Source organism: Desmodus rotundus, chromosome 10 (assembly GCF_022682495.2).
Source record: "Desmodus rotundus isolate HL8 chromosome 10, HLdesRot8A.1, whole genome shotgun sequence".
Classification (NCBI taxonomy): Eukaryota; Metazoa; Chordata; class Mammalia; order Chiroptera; family Phyllostomidae; genus Desmodus; species Desmodus rotundus.
This window is the reverse complement of record NC_071396.1, coordinates 7,395,199-7,413,269: the sequence shown is the minus strand read 5'-3', so window position 1 is coordinate 7,413,269 and position 18,071 is coordinate 7,395,199. Positions and strand designations below refer to the sequence as shown.

Here is an 18,071-nt window from a genome sequence, read left to right as displayed (position 1 = left end):
ACTGTAAATAGCAGCAGCAAAAACTAAGACTCCTGTGGACTTTTCACATTATAGTTTATTTCACCACCTAGAAAGGCCAGAGGTTGACCTAAGCACCCATTCCTCCCTAGCTTTGAGTATATTTTTTCTTATTTGATAATTTGTATAAGGAACATAGGTGATGAGAAGAAATCTCCCTACTTTATTGGCATTGTCGTCACTGCTGATGTAGTAACATTAACAAGTGAACCATCAGAATTCAGGGCATGTGGTGTGACGTCTGAGATCATCATCAGTAGATATTGGCTAATTACGGAAATGACTGTCTCCAGTGTTTTAACAAATAACAGGAGTCAGAGTGTGGGGATGTGTTTCTCGTGAAGGACAGACCGCCAGCTCCCTATCAGATCCTGTGGAATAAAAGCTACGTTTTCTAACAAATAAACTTTACCCGGTGAACATTTTGTGGTGTATTCAAAGAGATGGGACTTTGTTTAATTTGTGATTTCTTGCTAAAACACTTCTGGAATAACTGGGAGGCATATTTTGGGGAGCATTAATAACTACCACCCGTGATTGTTTACTCGAGATTAACAGTTTGCTCTGATGTTTAAAATCGCTTCACTGTGTTTTTATAAAGATTATTATCGTGCCCTGAACTGTAAATTTTTAGAGAGAATTCGGTATGAGTGTTTCCTGACACTCTCTAGCCCTGTGAGATCTCTACTCGCAGTGCTGTGTTCTGACGGCTCCCCTGCCAGAACGCTGTGCTCCTGAGGCAGGCCAGTGACACTGACCCTGAGACCTTCGTGCTTAGTTTCGCTTTTTTAAGAAAAATTCTAAGTCTTATCTGTTTGCATATCTCTAAAAATAAAACAAAACTTGGCTTGAAACAGCAGTAAAGGCTATTTGCTTCTACCCTTTTTAAAAAGGGCCATGTCCTAGGTAAATCATGTGAAGTCATTTAAATATCTCCATTGGCAACTGTAAATCTTTTTGAGTTATTTGCAGCAATTGAATAGCGCTTACACTTTATCTATGTACATGATGCCTGAGGAATACCTACTATGATTATTTCTGACTAGATTGAGAGCTTACATTTGTATTGTGGTATAAATTAGTTATGAATCCTGTTTGATTGTATTCAGCTGCATTGTTTTCATCAGGCAATTTATCACATGGGCGTGTGGGAAATTTCTTCATTTATTCAATTTCAGATTACGTATTTCAAGCCAGGGCAAGACTTTAAACATTTTTCCATAAGTATAGCTCCAGGTAAACAAGCAATTTTAGCCCCGAAAATAGCTTCTGCTTCTGTCAACACGTTGTTTATTCTTTCTCTGAGATAAAAAGTTCAGTTTTCTGATATTTGTCCCGAGATAAAGTCAGTAAACAAGATTAATATAGTGTGGAAAAGGTTGTCAGCAGCCCTGGCAAAGGAAATGAGTTGCCTGAACACAGAGCATACTGTAAACCGAATAAAAGTGTCAGGTCCACCCTGAGATAATGTGATCACAAACCTCTAACAAAGCGTGACATGGGCACAGTCGGCTTTGCTCGGAGCCGCAGCGGAGAAAATGGATTACCGTGTCCCAGGGATGCCCACTGGACAGGCGTGGAAGCCGCGTCGGCAGGCGGGTGCAGGGTGCCATCCTGGAGCGGAGCCACAGGTTGACCTGTGGTGCTCGGACCGCGGGGTTATTTTTCATGTCACCGCCCGCGCACACGGCGGTATTTGCATTTCGTGGAGTGTCCGACAGCACGCTGGCATCCTCCTTACCCAAGTGATGCAAGCACAAACACATTTTTGAAACGTTAGTTGCCCGCCCCCAGTGTCCTTCTGCGTCATCGCGCCTTTTTAAAACTCTGTACTCTGGATGGCACTTCTGCAATTACAGAAGGACTTTCTTTTTCTCACGACAGAGCGTGGCAAGACCTGTCGTTGTAAATTGACGTCTGGTTGATGGCTACAGGACATTCGTTTTGGGTAGAGCTGCCTGTGTTCTCTCGGACAGCCTCCGATAAGACAGGAGAGCTGTGAATCCTTTTTTCATGAGACTAGGCTTCATTATGAAAGTATTTTAGAAAGTTTAACTCATTACCAGGTTTGTCATTTTTATTTAGAAACATAGAAATAAAATATTGTCCTTTCAGGAGAAATTATAATTCCTAACCTTATGGGAAAACTATAGGAAGGCCCGGTGCAGTCACTTCCTGAAGTGTTCGAACGTGGGTGGGAGGGGGGGTGCTGGGCGGAGGGGAGTAAAGCAGGGGAAATGGGACACCTGCAATAGCATAATCAATAAAATATATTAAAAGATGAATGTGCGCATCATAATGCATATTGTTTATCATTAGGAGTGAACTACAAACACACTGGTCTTGGAAATATCATTTGCTCCGTGAAATTGCGCTTAGATTTTGAGATTCAGCGCGATAGTCTCCATTTCAGAGTGGGTGTCCTCACGCGGAAACATCGTTGTGACCTGCTCTCTTTCTGGAAGCTCATCTCTGGCTTATCTTTTGTTTTCATCCTCCCTCCAGGGGACCGCCCCTGGCCCCGCCAGCCACAAGAGGATGGTCCACTTCTCGCCAGAGTGCTACCACGAGTGAGTACGCACTGACTTCCCATTTAGCCTGTCGGGCGTGGTCCATGTCCTGCTTTCGGGAAATCGGTCGCTATTGCCAGGAACGGTGGTTTAATTTGTGTCCAGCTTAAGAAAGAGTCAATATTATAGACCAACGACCGTTTTACAGGAACCATTTCCATGAGTCCCCCACGGCAGAAATTGAAATAAAGGTTTTTAAATACTGTCATTTTTTTTGTTTATGATACAATTTGAAATTCGCGTATTATCTTTAAGCATTTAAAGTTTATTACATTAAGTAGCATCTGGCTCTTCTCTGTTCTCACATCCTTCTTCCCCCAACTCTTTCCGAATCACAACAATGAACAGTAAGTGACTTTTTCTCAGGACTCCTCTGCTCTCTGCGCCTGTCCAGCATAAGCTGTGAGGGACCTCAATGCGTCTCCGTTTAGCGACAAAAGGGAGAAGCCGATTTACTACGTAATTCCAAAACTTAGGTTGTTGAGCTTTGACTTGGGTGAATTCTTGGGTAAATTTCTAGGTGCTAATGCTATTTCTAAATACATCTTTGTTTGGAAAAGCTTAGACACGTTATAGATTTTGGCTCAATACCGTATGTCTCCTGCGAAGTTGGTTGAACTTGCAAAAGGCCATAAAGTGGGGAAAGACTTGAATTAATTATCAAGTGAATTTTTTTTGGCAGGCCATCATATTAGGATCCATGAGATCCTACTTTTATAATTCATTCCTTAACAAATACAAAACAAAAATTATAGTTCAGACATAGCTTATTTTATATAATTAACACTTGATATAAGTAGAATTTATATAATACAAAATGCTATTTATATACCTATGATTTTATATAGATATTCATTTTAACAGCTTATTTCCTTCATTTTTATTATTCTATAAGACCTCCTCCCTATTGTTCCCTGAACAGAAGGGGGTGAAAAGCAGAGTAAAGCATTTATTACCTCAGAATGGCAACCAAAAGGCTTGCATATTTTCTTCTGAATTGTCTGTTCTGGCATGAAACCACCACCGTAGCAGGCAGATTCAGAGCTGTGTCTAAACCACAGACTGCACGTGGTAATGACCGTCAGAGGTCTGAGAGCAGACCGGGGCTGCGTCTCGGCTGCCCCCCTGTAGCCCCAGGCCCGAAGCGCCTGGTCGGAGCAAGCAGTTACCGAGTCAGTGAGACAGGACAGTGTGGCTTTAAAATGGGACACAAGGGATGAAGTCAGCCGACTGTTGCTTCTCACGTTAGCTGGTACAGCCCCCGATGTACTCTCCTGACATCCCTCCCACACCAGTCTCCCCAGTGGTTCCCCTCAAATAAGATTCTCGGGGGGCGCGACTCAGGTGTCACTGGTGTCAGAGTTTCCTGGGTCACCCCAATGTGCTGTATTCCCATTCCCTCAACACTTGGGACTGAAGTGGACTCACGTGACAACCCCACATCCTGCTGCTGTGGGTTCAGTCTCCTCACCGCTTGTGCTGCCCCACCTTCTCCACTCCCTGCCCCGTGAGTCTAATGAAAGCTCTGCGATGCTTCATATTGAGTCTGTTGAGTCTTCCCATCTCCGTTCCCTCTATTTCCCTCTATTTCCGAGCGTGGTCCTGAACACCACTCCATCCAGCTCTGACCCTTTGATTCTCCTGCTGAAAACCCAGTACGGCCTCTTGCCCATACTCGGGGGGCCTCCTCCACGTGTCCTCTGACACCCTCCACAGCCGGGCTCCGGTCACCTGTCCACCCCAGCCTCTCTCTCTCCCTCCCAATGCCCAGGATCCCTCTATCTGGTTGGCCTGTGTTCCCGGAATGTAGCCTCCACCTCACTGCCCACGGTAGCCTGCCACTGTGCCCGTACATCCCCTCCTGCCCATATCTATCCGAATCCTGTTTCTAATTCAGAACCAACTAAAAACCGTCTGCCTATGAGAAGGTACGAGGTGCAAGGAGCAGAATAATGCTGGAGGAGCTCAATAATCAAGGGCTGCCCTAAGCAAATTTGTTTACCGGTTTGTTTGAACGAGGTTTCTGAGCACTCAGATCAATGAGATGCGAAATAGGAATAGAACTGATGCCGAAGGTACCAGTCATCAAGCGGTACCTGAACTGACTTGGAGGGAAAAGTGATTCGTGATGCCGTTCTAATGAAAACTTATTTTTTATGTTTAGTATTTTCAAAATGTGTTAACTCTGCTGGCTTAATTGAATACTAATGATAACTGTTCCAGATTTGAAACAACTGGTTGTTATCAACTAACAGTTGTTATCAGCATTGACTGGTAAACTTGTCCAGGTAATTCTTTAGTTCTAGTTTTACAGTCATGGAAATGTAAGGAAATCGTGTGTGTGTGTGTGTGTGTGTGTGTATGTATGTACATGCATACATTTTTGTTGTGGAGCAATGTGATGGGGTGACCACTGAAAGGCTTGGAGCATGCAAGTCTGTTACATTAGGATAAACCGTGAGGCAGGCAATTAGAAACACAAGGAGTTCAATGAGAAAAAAAAACGGGAAAAATTTTTCACGTTTAAAGAAGTGCTTGTCTGTTTTTTTAATATCTAATCACAGTGATATTTGGATTTCTGTATATGTACTTTAAAAGGTGGTATGTGGTTTTAAAATCAATGATCTGTAATTGATAGAAAACTAAGGCTTTGCAAATGCTTACCTTTCTGGTGGAAAGTTTTAGGTGTCTACATGATAGAACGTGAGCAGGGTGCTCTCATTACTGTTTCAGATACACAAACACGTACTCACGGAAGCCCCTGTAAGTAACGTTTTCGACAATTAGCAGTTTGGTTCACGGGCCAGGGGAGTCTGGCCGTGGTGGTTGTGGGAATCGGAGCAGGCAGCACCAGTAGCTGCCATGGCCTCCTTTTAAGGGATCTTTGGTATTTTGCCCCAAATTTCCACCAGCAATTCTCTATACCTTCGATATTCTCCCTTGGAAACTTTGTCTTGCTTTTTTCTAAGTTTCTTATAACATATAGCACATGCTAAAACAGAGAAATCAGTATCTCATTTCAGAGAAAATATACTGTTAAGTTGACTTTCTAAAAATACATATATTGAAATGTGGAAAATAAAATTAACATATGACTACCTATTATTAAAAAGTATTTAAAGCATCAGATGAGGTTACTTTTTATTCACTCCACTTCCTTTTATGTACTGACCCTAAATGGTTCCAGAATTTTTTCACACTTTTTCCCAATCACTTCTGAGGTACCTATTTTTACATTGAATAAATATGATGTATTAATTGATTTTAAAATTGATATTTATATTGTGCTTGTGTTTCATTTTAAGGTATAGGATTGTACATACATTAAAATTTATTTTAAATGCACATGGGTGACTGCTTACCATCCTATGATGAATTAATTCCTTTATAAAGCAAATATTCACCCTTTATTTTATCTTTTGTGCAAATATTGAGTTTGCGTAAAGCAAGATTTGCCTGGATTAAAGGTTATGTTCATTGGGAATACTTTCGCACTTTGAAATTTAGCATAAATGGCTTTAGAGTAAAAGTGGCTTTAACTTTATGTTGAGATAAGAAAAATCCACTGGATCGGTTCCTCCTCTGAGTTTCCGTGCTTCCCTGGGTAAGTCACTTAGCGTCCATACGTCTTAACTTTTAGTGATAGAAAAAGGATAATAACAGTCCCTTCTCAGAGAAGACACTTTCACCAAATCCTGATGTGGAATATAGAACGATTATTAAAGGCATTTCAAGATGATGACGAGGGTGCTTTATTTGGGTAGTGCATTTTATTTTCCAGAGGGTTTTCATAAGCACCACTCTCGCCCATGTGCCTACTGCTTCATCCCCATTTCATAGCCAGTCTGAGTTTTCTAGAGTCGCACACTACACTCGTCCAAAAATCAATGAAGGAAACGGTGTCTTAAGCATCTCTTCCATATTTGGTAGCATGCCACACCTGTTGGGGAATCCTAAAAACATTAACTACATTGGTAGTTAATATTGGTGTCTCTGATGATGTTTAGGGATAAAAAGCCACTGAGTGACTGTTCAGACTACTACTGTGTTCACTGTGTACAATGTGGGGAGAAAATTAACACTGAAACAATTATGTATCAGATTCTTGGTCTGGCTCCAGCTTCCGGATACTACAAGGCGGGGGGGATTCATTCTACGTTATGTATGTCAGGCTTGGTTCCCAGACATGCCCAAGCTGCATCTGTATCAGGGGGAACTGAACTTGACAACCCGAAGGTGGTCAAGTTTAAATGAGCTAATCTATGTGTGACCGTTAGCACGGTGCTGGGTGGTGCTGTTTTAACTGTTACAAACAGGTTCAAGGTATGTTCAGCTGATGCTCCCAGATTCACATCAAGAGCTTTGTGGAACACAGCCAGTGGATATAATATTCTGGTATTTTTAATGTTTTTTTAAGACTCCCAACAATCAAAAGATCATAATTTGTTGTAATGATGGCATAATTAAGTTGTACTGAATGATAGCATTTGTAGATTTTATAACCAGAATTGATTCATAAAATGAATCCAGTCCCAGCAGTTTATGTTAACATAATTAAATGGAAATTTAATTCTAACCGAGTTTGCTTATTAAACTGAAAATTACTGGGTTGTGAGCACGCTTACATTTCTATCAAAATTGCTGTAAGTCTAGAATTACATGAAATATCCATTAAAATAAAGCACATTTAAGGCTCTGCGGAGGGCGGCAACCGCATCTCTTAGAGCACATGCAGACTGATCACGGGAGAGCGCGTGCTGCTCCCGGTGAGGTCCCCGCTGGCTGACGCCTCCTCTCTTTCCTCCGCAGCCATTGGTTTGGCCCTGGGGCGAGGACGGAGCATGGCCAGGTAAGTGGCCTTCTGAGCCAAAGGAATCCGCTGCAGATTCTGAACCGTCTCCCTTCAGGGCAGTGGGCCAGCCTCACGAGAAAGGATACAAAGTCTAGTTTATAGAAAAGGACCCAATGCACTGACGGAATGCACGACCCTCAGTGAGCATCCTAGTTCCCCGGCCACCTTCCTCATGCACTCGTGTTGCGGGAAAAGACTCTGGAAATCATTCCTGTGTTTCTTTTGCAAAGTTAAGGCACTAAATAGTACATGTGTTTAAATAGTTTGTAGGAAACATGAGATCAGCCAGCAACAGAATATTTTTATCTTTGAAGATCAGAAAATGGCAATAGCTTCTTACAGGTTGATGTTATATTTCTAGATGTGTTTTTTAAATTCTCTCACTAGTGTACATGGCGGCAGAGTGATTAGTTGACTTAGAAAGAACTTGACCTCCATTAGTTAACTTTGCATATAACGTTTGTCTAGGGAGTAGTGTAACCTTCTTTGTCCCTTGACTTAGTTCTTTCTCTGCAACGTGCTGAGGTAATTTAGGACTTACATGTATAAAACATGTATATCTTAGGCTTGGCATCCTTGCTAAGCTTTTTTTTTCATTATTAATTATAAAAGTTATTTTTTAAGTGGGTCAAAAATACAATATGTTAGAAATACATGGGAAAGATAACCCCCAAATGCGTGGAGATCATTTCTTCTGGGGGGTTGGTAAGTCACAGGGGGTCGGTAAGTAGTGGGGGTTGGGTAAAGAGGGGCTCGGGCTTGGTAATGATCCTTGGAAACGTTACCATATCGGCCACGTTCTCTTTCCTGTGCTGGGCGGCATGTACCGCAGCCCCTTTTCCTTATAAAAGGGAGGTGCCCAAGTTTACTTCGTTATAAGCTATGCTGTTTTCCTTAACACACATGAGCCTAATTACAGAGAAAAATATCTTGTGAATTCAGTTGTAATGGCGGGTTTTGTTTTTGTAAATTTGCCTTTTTTGAGGAGAGAAATTTGCCTTTTTAAGGCTACTTCTCACATCATAATACAGTATGTGCCGCTGTTTCTAAAGATGTGGAAATTAGCTGAACAGTGTCTCTGGTGTGTTCATCTTACTCTTCCGAATAATATTAGACTCCCTGCCTCCCCAGTGGCTTCCCAATTGCATTGTGTACAACGCTTACAAAAGATGCCACTCCTTGTAGTAAGTTGCATCAGAATATACGTTATCCAAAATGTAATTTTTAAAGATTACTTTCTACCTTTTAGACTTTCAGAAGTACTCGAATGACATTATAAGTTCATGTTTTAGATTATAGTATAGCCAGTTACTTCCCCCCAACTATTATTTCTGCAGGTAAAAATTAACTAATAGCTAATAACATGTAGATAAGAAAAATGAACCAATTCCTTTTAACTTTCAAGATCTTTTTGATCAATTTTTGGATCAGCCTTTTGCTCAAACTTGGATACTCAAGTTCAGATTCTGGTCTTGCCTAGATAGCTTATCGATGAGTAAAAGCAGTGGATTCTTGTCCTTTGCGATAGCCACCTTCTCCCAGGTCGGTGTGAACACTGACCCCAGCGGCAAATACGGAACCGTGGCCCCAGGCACAACACAAGGTCAGCTTCCTGAGAGCCTCTGCTCACAACATTGTCATAGCTGATCAATCTGTAGCCTGATGCGATTAAAGACACCTTGTCTGTTGCCTGTCATTGGTTCTAGAACACTGAACTCCTGGCCAACAGCACCAGAACTTGGGCTGGAAGAAACCACCACAGCCTTCTTGCCCTTAGAAACATCAGACAGCACTCCAGCACTACTCGGAGCGGGGTAGGGGGGGCATTTTAAACAGTGAAATCGCCAACAAGAACACAAAATTGCAACAACAACAAAAAATGCTGTACTAGGTAGCCCTTGGAAGGGACACTTGTTTACAACAAGAGAACTAAAAACAGCACGTCAGCCTGTCAGACCTCCGCTGGGCCCGGGAGCTAGAAGGGACTCAGATATTTACCACTCGGCACGTATCTGCGAACACTCGAGTGCCCAAGTGTTGGTTTTGGCATCACGAAGTCTAGCAAAGAGACAGGTTCGCCGATATGAAATCTGCGAATGGGGGTAGCCCGCACCCGTATGTGTTTATACAACCACACAGACAGACGACTCATTGCGAGGGCTGACACTGTCTTCCTTCTACTTAGACCAGGAAAAACCACAGCACAGTAAACTCTTGGCTAAACCTAGGCACACGTGATGAATCGCAAGACCGTGGAGTATAATGACCTTTGATACGTTGTGCAGTGATTGACTGTCAGCCCGTGTGATCACCTTTTATTTTTCTTGCCAATGAATAACCACGAAGAGGTGCCCGTGATGCTGACCCCACTGATTTAGAAATCCCACTTCTCTCTGCCTTCTCCCATCTTGTAATTTTTACAAAAAGAGATATTTATAAAAAAAAATTTTTTAAGTGTAGCTTCTCCCCCAAGGTGGTTCTAATCCGGGGCAGGAAAGAGTAGTTGCAGTGTGATGAGAGGTGCTATAGGAAGCCACAGCGAGGACACTGCACACACTGCCAAGGCCACGGAGGGACAATACCCAAGTCAGTCCGGAAGCTGGAGTCGGAGGCAGAGGCAGCTACAAGAAGCCCCTTTTCTCCCCTGAGACATTTCCTCCTTGAACATCTGACGGTTGGACATTCTGACTCAACGTACAAGTCCCGTAATGAGTCACAGATCATAGTTTAGATCTTGCTCAGTTCTCCTCCTTAAGGTTGAGGACCCTGAGGTGCCGAGTAGGAGAAGACTTGACATTATTCTGTAGACATTTGAGGAGTTGCCTGAGAAGTGGCTGCCAGTGTACACAGCCCTGAGTTTGAATGCCTTCTGAATATGCGGTAGGAACGAGAGGCCTGCTGTGGAATAAGGGTTCTCCTCTTCGCTGCTTCCTCTCATGGTAGGGATTTGACACTTAATGATGATCTTGTAAAATTATCCTGTGTAACCACAGAAAACCCTCACCCCCTTCTGTGACCCACTGTCCACACGGAACACTTCTCCTCCTGGTTGGACTCAGCAACTTTTGAAATCGTGTCCCTTTTTGAGAACCTTGCATGGAACTGGGTTTTGTGTTTGTGACTTTTAGTGTAATTCTTATGTGAGTCGTCGTTTAACATACACCAGCGGGTCCCTAGTAAGGGGCTTGTGTCTCGGTCTGGCCTAAGTCCAGCATCTGGAATTCGGCAGGTAAGAAGCACTTGGCACCGTACTCAGAACTCCTGTTTTTAATCAGCGTTGACACTGGGGAGTCAGAACCCTGGAAAGTGACCTCACTTGTGACACTGACAAGAGTTCAAGGACAAAACAAAATTATTGAGAAGAAGAAGGAAACTTTCCTCAAAGCCTAAAGCGCAGCAAAGCTCAAGGATTCTTGGCTTTTATGGTGACTTTGTGACCTATCCTCCTCACCCCATTTTTTGTCCTTCAGGGCATAGCAGAAATATGTTGGGGATCTTTCAAATACAAATATATGTTCTTTTTTTTATTCTGGTAATACTCTGGATTAATTTTTTCACCTTTGCTCCTTTAGAGACATAGGTTCCTATATGAACTTGTTAAATTCATGACCCAAAGATCTGAGTCTATGTATTTTTTAAATCTGAGCTTGAGTGTAAATTTGGAAGTTATACCCAGATTTGTAATTTTATTGTTAAAGTGAGATAGTTTTGTGAAGGCTTCCTACTATAGGTGCATTGTATTAAATAATCCCAGTATTTGTGTCTTTTTACGTACAAAGCCCATCCCAACCATAAATCTGCGGAAGAAAAGAAACCCCCAATGACTTTAATGGAAGGGTCCCTAATGTCGGAGTTCAGAGACGGTGCTGTTTCATTTAAGTTAATTCAAGTTCGCCCTGGTGGTGGCCTCCCTGTGGGCCAGACCCCACGGGTACAGCTTAATGTTTAACTTGTCATTACAGTTACCCTGGAAAAAACTAAACTATAGAATTCTTTTTTGTTTTTTTATCTCAAAACATGGTGTTGGGAGTTTGAGTTCCTGGTTTTAACTGCCTTAACACAAACTCCAGGAACAGTGTTCCAATGTCTGCCTTTTTTATCTTAAAATTAGAAAAGTTAGTTAACTACTGCCATCAATTTAAGGTGGAGGCAGAGATTTCATCACATCACCCCTAGCTATCTGTGTCACAATTGTTGGTTTGTCTATGTGTGTTTTTAAAAGGCACTAGACTTAGAAATGCCCAAGTAATTAATTTTTTTAATTTTCAGAAACAATTAAGTTTTCATGGTACGAAGTGTGTCTCAATGGAAACACTTTCAGATTAATGGACTTAGGATAAATGGTTGCTATTTTCTATAAGTGGTAATAATCAGACATGGCTTCAGCTATATATCAGATACTAGATCTCACTCCTTATTACTTTATCTGAGTTGTTTATTCATTCAACACACATATATATTGAGCAGCAGCAACAGAAACCCCTCGGCACTGTGCTGGGCCTTGCACATGCGGGCAGATTGAATAACTGAAGCAAAGGGCCAGTGGTGAGCAAGAACACGCCCTACAACCCAAACTAACATGTTCGGTGGGGCTGGGGGGATATGTAGTCTGCGAGTAAGGCAGTGAGGTTGCAGGTAGGAGGGAGCATGATAAATTAGGAGTTTAGGAATGTGATCAAACTCTGAAGGGCCACAAGTGTCTCGTACAAGATTGCGGGGTCTGATTCTAGCATGACTGGCGGCCGTTGGAGAGTGGGTCAGGCTGGGGCAAGACTGGAGTCTGTGAGGCGAGCAAGGGACATGCGCAGGTGACAGAAAACGGCCTGGGCCAGGGTGGTGGCCGCGGGGCTGGGAGGAATAGATGTTTAAGAGCGATGGAATACGTATTTACTTCCTGAAGACATCCCTGGCGACCGAATTACGGCCTGTTCCTGCTCAGAGATGACCACACGTTGCTCATCGTGGACTCTAAAGGTTGCCATTAAGCAGCTCAAAGCAGTGACTTCGTTACAAGTGGTTGATGCTGGTCGGACTCTACCGACGGGCAGACAGGCTCATTACTGATAATCACGATCGTGGCACTCGCACCGTTTTCTCAGGATGCCTAGTGTTCTGGCCATAGTGCTAAGCGTCTCACGTGGGTTATCTTGTTTTACACAGCAGCCTTACGGGTAGATGTGACTGTGTCTCCGTTTCACAGAAGGGCCCTGGGACTTGAGGAAGTGAAGCGCTTGGCCTAAGGTTACAGAGCTTGTAAATGGTAGATCTGTCATAAAAACCTGCCAACTCGTTTGTTGCGGGCACAGCAGGGATTAGAACCCAGATCCCCCCTGCCCTGCCAGTTCTAAGATTTCTGTTTAGGGCTGACTTCTAATGTGGTGTACAGCTTCTTCGTAGCCTCGTCTGTGTAAAATCATTTGCTGCAGAAATAAGCTACAGTTTGAGTGAACAAACAGTAAAGAATAGTTTTCACTTTTTTTGTTTCTTTTCAAATAGGTAAAGTGAGTGTGAAAGGTAGCAGATGGTGAGGCGTTCTGAGAAGGCGATCAAATATATATTTCTTCTAGTGATCTATTTGAAGCTAATAATTTCTTTGAAAGAATGTTTTAAGTGTATTTCTTTGTTAGGCCAATAAATACATAGGAAATAATACTACGTCTTTTATCTCAGTAGCATAGGTGACAAAGCCTCAAAAAATTCTCACCGAACACAGTGGTAGAGGCCGGTGGCACGGATGTGACCGTCACCAGGACCACTCCAGGGTCAGAGCGGAGTCCCAGACCTCCGGTCCCAGGCGGTCAGGGAAGCCCCAGGTGGCCCACTCTCCCCGACACATTCACAAGCGTTGCAGTGGCACCTTCAGCAAAAGGAGACGCCTTTGTCTGACGGGAACTCAGGAGGGCAGAAAAGCCGAGCGGGGAGGGAATAGTGTCCCTTTGCACGGGAAGGATGCTTTTCTACTCCCACCATCATGTAACAAATCTGGTTTTTGTTTCTACAACTTTCTCGGAACACTTTGGATAACGCCAGCTTCTGCGAGATAACCGAGCTGACAGGGGCCACAAGAAGAGCTGCTCTGGGAAGACAGCCGGCAGGTAAGCCACTCAGGGTCGCTTCTACTTCTGATCGCTCCGTGGTGCCGCTGTTATCCGTGGCAGAGTGAGTGCGGCGCGCTGTGGTTGGGCGGGCTTTGGTTCTAAAGAGCCGACTTAAAATACTTTATGTGTCGTTTATAAGAATGTATTTTAGGGTTACTAGTCATGCATGGAAAGATACCATTTTATGTGTGTTTGTAAATGCTGATAAACAACAAAGAAAAAATTTCTAAAAATTTCTGTTTCCCATAACTAATCAGGATTTAGGATAATTATTTTATCATTTAAAAAAATATAATTAATTTTGCCCCAAAATTTAAATGGTACTCAGGCATCATGAGAGAGCAACATATTTATTTATCCTTATATATAAGTGAGTATATAGAAAATATACTCTTTAAAAAATGCTTGTAGGTTCTTGCTCATTTTCTGTTACTGAGTTGATGTTCTTTTTTTTTTCTTTAATACAAAGAATATGCCCTGCTATATTGTTTTTGATGACATATTTTCAAAGTTTACATGTGGTGATTGTGAAGACTTAATTTTTACTTACTTAAATTTTATTTGTACGAAGATGGCTACCATAATATTGCTCTAACCTACCGCACTGAGGTTTACACTTGCTCCGCTTTTAACAAGATAACTGACATCACAGCCACCCTTGTGTCCCTTCGTCCCAGGGCCTGCCATCGCTGGCATGCCAGCCCCTGTGTCAACACCCACGCGCAGACACCATAGCCCCCAGGGACCACGTTATAGAAACTAACCCCATCAGAGAGCCCATGGGGTACCTGCAGAAGCAGATGTCAGTTCTGACTCACATAGCTAATGCCTAAACTGCACACACAGAAGTTGACTATCAGTAAGAGTCAACATAAAACCAATATATTTACCCCTAAGAATGTCAGACCCTGAAATTACACAGTACCAATAATTATATAATTATATACACAAGTATGTGTAATTGTATATATACAATTACATATAATTATATATACAAGTATATATATATATATATATAATTATATATACTCCATATAAAACTTATTTAGATTATAAGTAACTGCAGGTGAAATGTTTATAGAACAGATCACTATTAGAATTAATGAGGCAGAACTGAATAAAAATATAATTGTTAGAAATGAGAGATACGGTTCTTAAAGAGAATTAGTGATGTACAGATACAGCTGAAGAACTAGGCTAGGATGTAGCATAAAAATAATTCAAGGATTTGGAGAAATGAGAGTGGTTAAGAGACACAGAAAAGGCCTAAGATACGTTTAATCGGAGCCCTTGCTGGAGAGTGTAGAAGGGCTGGAAAAACCCCGGCATTTGAAGAGATGCTGGCTACAGACTCCCCGGAGGGGCCGGCAGCAGGCGGAACACAGGAGCGCGCACCTGGCGCGCTGTAGCACGCCCACAGACAACGGGGGCCATCAGAGAGCCGGAGAGAAGGGTGAACATCGGCAGAGAAACTGCCGGTGCTGCTGTGTGTGCGAGGAGGGGCCAGGAGACTGGGGCGGGGGGCCTCGGTCACAGGTCAGCACGTCCTCACTCCAGTCCTCCGGACCCGTGGAGTTACATTCTCATCCCTCTGGGGGTGAGGGGAGCGAGCAGTGTCCTTACCACAGGAGTTATTTTGTCAGCTCGGGGGTGATGACTCTGGTTTCCAGTCCTCGATGAGGTTCAGCTGATCCCGGTCACCGAAGGACTTGGGGCTGCCACAGAAGACTGGCCTTTCCCTGAAGCAATGCCTGGTAGGACAGAGAAGGAGGCCTGTGAGAACAGCCTTTTCAAGAGACAAGCAATATATTGGCTTGCTGATTCCTACAGAAGCAGATGTGTTAGAATAAGCAAGTCAGAAAAGTGTTAAATTAGCATGATGAATATTAACTAAATGAGATACAGGAAGATATTAAGAATGTGAGGCAAGAAGTAGAACATAATTAAGAACCAAATACTTTGGTGGTTTTTAATTTCTCTCAGCCGTGTTTCATAGGTTTTATCATGTCGCTCTTCCACTTATTTTATCAGATTTACCCCTACGCATTTTGTCAATGTTTTGGGATATGTGAAAACAAGGCTGAGAGGAAATGAATGAAGACCTGAACAACTGGACAGATATGCCTTGTTCCTGGGTCAGGAGGGTCAATGTTCTTAAGATGTCAGCTCTCCCCGAATTTATCTGTAGATTTAATACAATCCAAACACAAACCTTATCAGCCTGTTTTGTAGACATCGACAAGCTAACTCTACAGTTCCTATGGAAATGTGAAGGACTTGGAATGGCCGAACTTAAGAAGAAAGGAAGTTGGCAGGGCAGCACTCTCGGATTTCAGGACGTACTGTAAAGCTACAGTAAAGGCGGAGGGGTGGCATTGGTGCAGATGTGGGGAAGTAGGCCCGAGGAGCAGAACGCAGAGTCAGGAAACACACGCCCACGTATACAGACCCCCGAGTGTCCAGCAGGTACAAAGCCAGTTCAGTGGAGGAAAAAAATAGTGTTTTCAACAAATGGTACCAGAACAGCTGGATATCAATATGCAAAAAAAAAAAAAAAAAAAAAAAAAAAGAACTTGGATCCATACCTCACACTATACAGCAAACTTAACAGAAAACCTAAAAACATCAAACTTCTAGAAAACATGAGATAAAATCTTTACGCCCTTGGGGTAAAGGCTTTTGGATAAGACCTCACAACACAGTGGATGAAAGAACAAACTGATAAATTGGACTGAATCAAAATTGAAAAGTTAGGCTCTTCAAAAGACACCGTTAAGAGAATGGAAAGACAAGTCAGAGGTGGGAAGAAAATATTTGTAAATCATATGTCTGATAAGAGACTCATGTCAAGAATACATAAAGAACTCTAAAAAATAAGAAATTAATTCAGTGAAAATGTAAGCACTTGGAGACACCTGGCCAGAGAAGATATGTGGGCGGCAGATACGCACATCAAATGATGTTGCCTATCATCCCTCACTAGGAAAATGCGAAGTAAAACCAGAGTAAGGGACCACTTACAACTTCTAGAATGGCTGAAAAGTGCCTAAGGCTACACAGTATACAGGAGATTGAATAGTTATATGGAAGTTAAATAGTAATACACTCTGAAAAATAATTTGGAAGTTTCTTAAAATATTAAACATAGAACTAACTACTCTAAGGTCCAGGGGAATACTTAAAAGACTTGTATGCATATATTCTTAGTGGCTTTTATTTGTCATCGTTAGAAAAAGGAAGAAACAACCCAAATGTCCATCGACAAGTCAGTGGGTAGACAATCTAGGGTATCTTCCTACAGTGGAATATGACTCAGCAGTGAAAAGGAGCGAAGAGCCGATAGACGTAACACGTTTACATAAAATTCTAGGAAATGTAGGCTGACACATAGTGGCAGGAAGCCGCTCAGTTGTCGAATGGGAATGGGCTGGGCGGAGCTGGACAATGGCACGTCAGGGATGTCAGGGCGATGGTATGTTGATGTGGCAGTGGTTTCAAATGAGTATACATATGTCAGAACTTACCACATTGTACACTTTAAACGTGTGCGTTCTGCTTGCGTCACTAATGTCTCATTAAAGAGCTTAAGAAAATGTTTAAAAGCCTCACTGGCTTTCTATTTTAATCTGAGAAAAAGCCAAAGCCCTTGCCTTCACCTACAAGGCCATGTGATCAGGCCCCGCTCCCCCTGACGTCACTCCTCCCACCAGAACTCTTGTTCACCTGCTCCAGGCTCAGTGGCCTCTTCACTTCTTTATTTGTATGCATTATTCTCTCTGCCTCCCATAAAAGTCATTTTTTTTCTTGGCATGTTTTATTACCTTGACTTTTCTTACCCCTGTTGGGTGAGTGACTGCGCTTCTCTTTCTTGACTTGTGGAAAATCGGAAGGTTAGAGAGAACTGAACGCATCACATCAGTAAATGTTAGGGTCGCTGACCCCCGGCCCCAAACACCAAACAGGCAGGAGTGAGTAAGCGCACAAGCGGTCCACCATTGGTGTCTGCAAGGAGAGACCTGGGATTGCACGCCAACCACACGCTCCTAGGTGGGCCTCCTCTGATGTAATCCGGCCCTGCGGGGGCAGCTCCGCAGGTACAGTGCGGTGCACCTCACCCCCAGCTCCTCAGGGGAACGCTCAGGGTCTCATACAGGGGTTTTAGGGACATAGTTACCAATGCCGCCAACTGTCATGCAATTTGGTAGTTTTCTGCGTGTCCAGTCTGTGGCATGTCTCCCTTCTTCTTTTTCCCTCCACATCCACCTTACTGTTCATCTGGGCTCTTTAAGTCAATGATGGCTCTTTTCCAGCTCTTAGGCTGACCTACGTCCCACACCAAAGGGGTGACAACCTGTCAGGGTCTCCTTTAAGCAGCGGTGTCTCAGGAAGTTCTGCCGCATCCACAACAAGCTCCAGTTTTCGAGGTTCCCTACACTCCCCCGTCCTGCCACAAGGGCAGCCTGCCTTTGGGTTTCTTCCCCGGCTTCTCACCCCTCACGCCTTCTGTTTGTGCCCGTCATCTTCAGGGCTGCT

At 43.1% G+C, this 18,071-nt stretch overlaps 1 protein-coding gene across 10 annotated transcripts in view; it reads left to right on the top strand.

The window, feature by feature from the left end:
• Positions 1 to 18,071, top strand: part of GPATCH2 (G-patch domain containing 2) — a 126,386-nt gene that overhangs the window by 74,948 nt on the left and 33,367 nt on the right. For 5 of the 10 annotated variants that reach the window (XR_006653405.2, XM_024576031.3, XM_045184531.2 and 2 more), the window contains exons 6-8: positions 2,524 to 2,588; positions 7,398 to 7,437; positions 13,471 to 13,535. Coding sequence is in view for 9 of the 10 variants with exons in the window: in XM_024576031.3 (XP_024431799.2) it covers positions 2,524 to 2,588; positions 7,398 to 7,437; positions 13,471 to 13,535 (170 nt within the window). In the remaining variant the exon portion in view is untranslated. The other 5 variants (XM_045184532.2, XM_053913329.1, XM_045184536.2 and 2 more) reach the window with 4 other exon arrangements.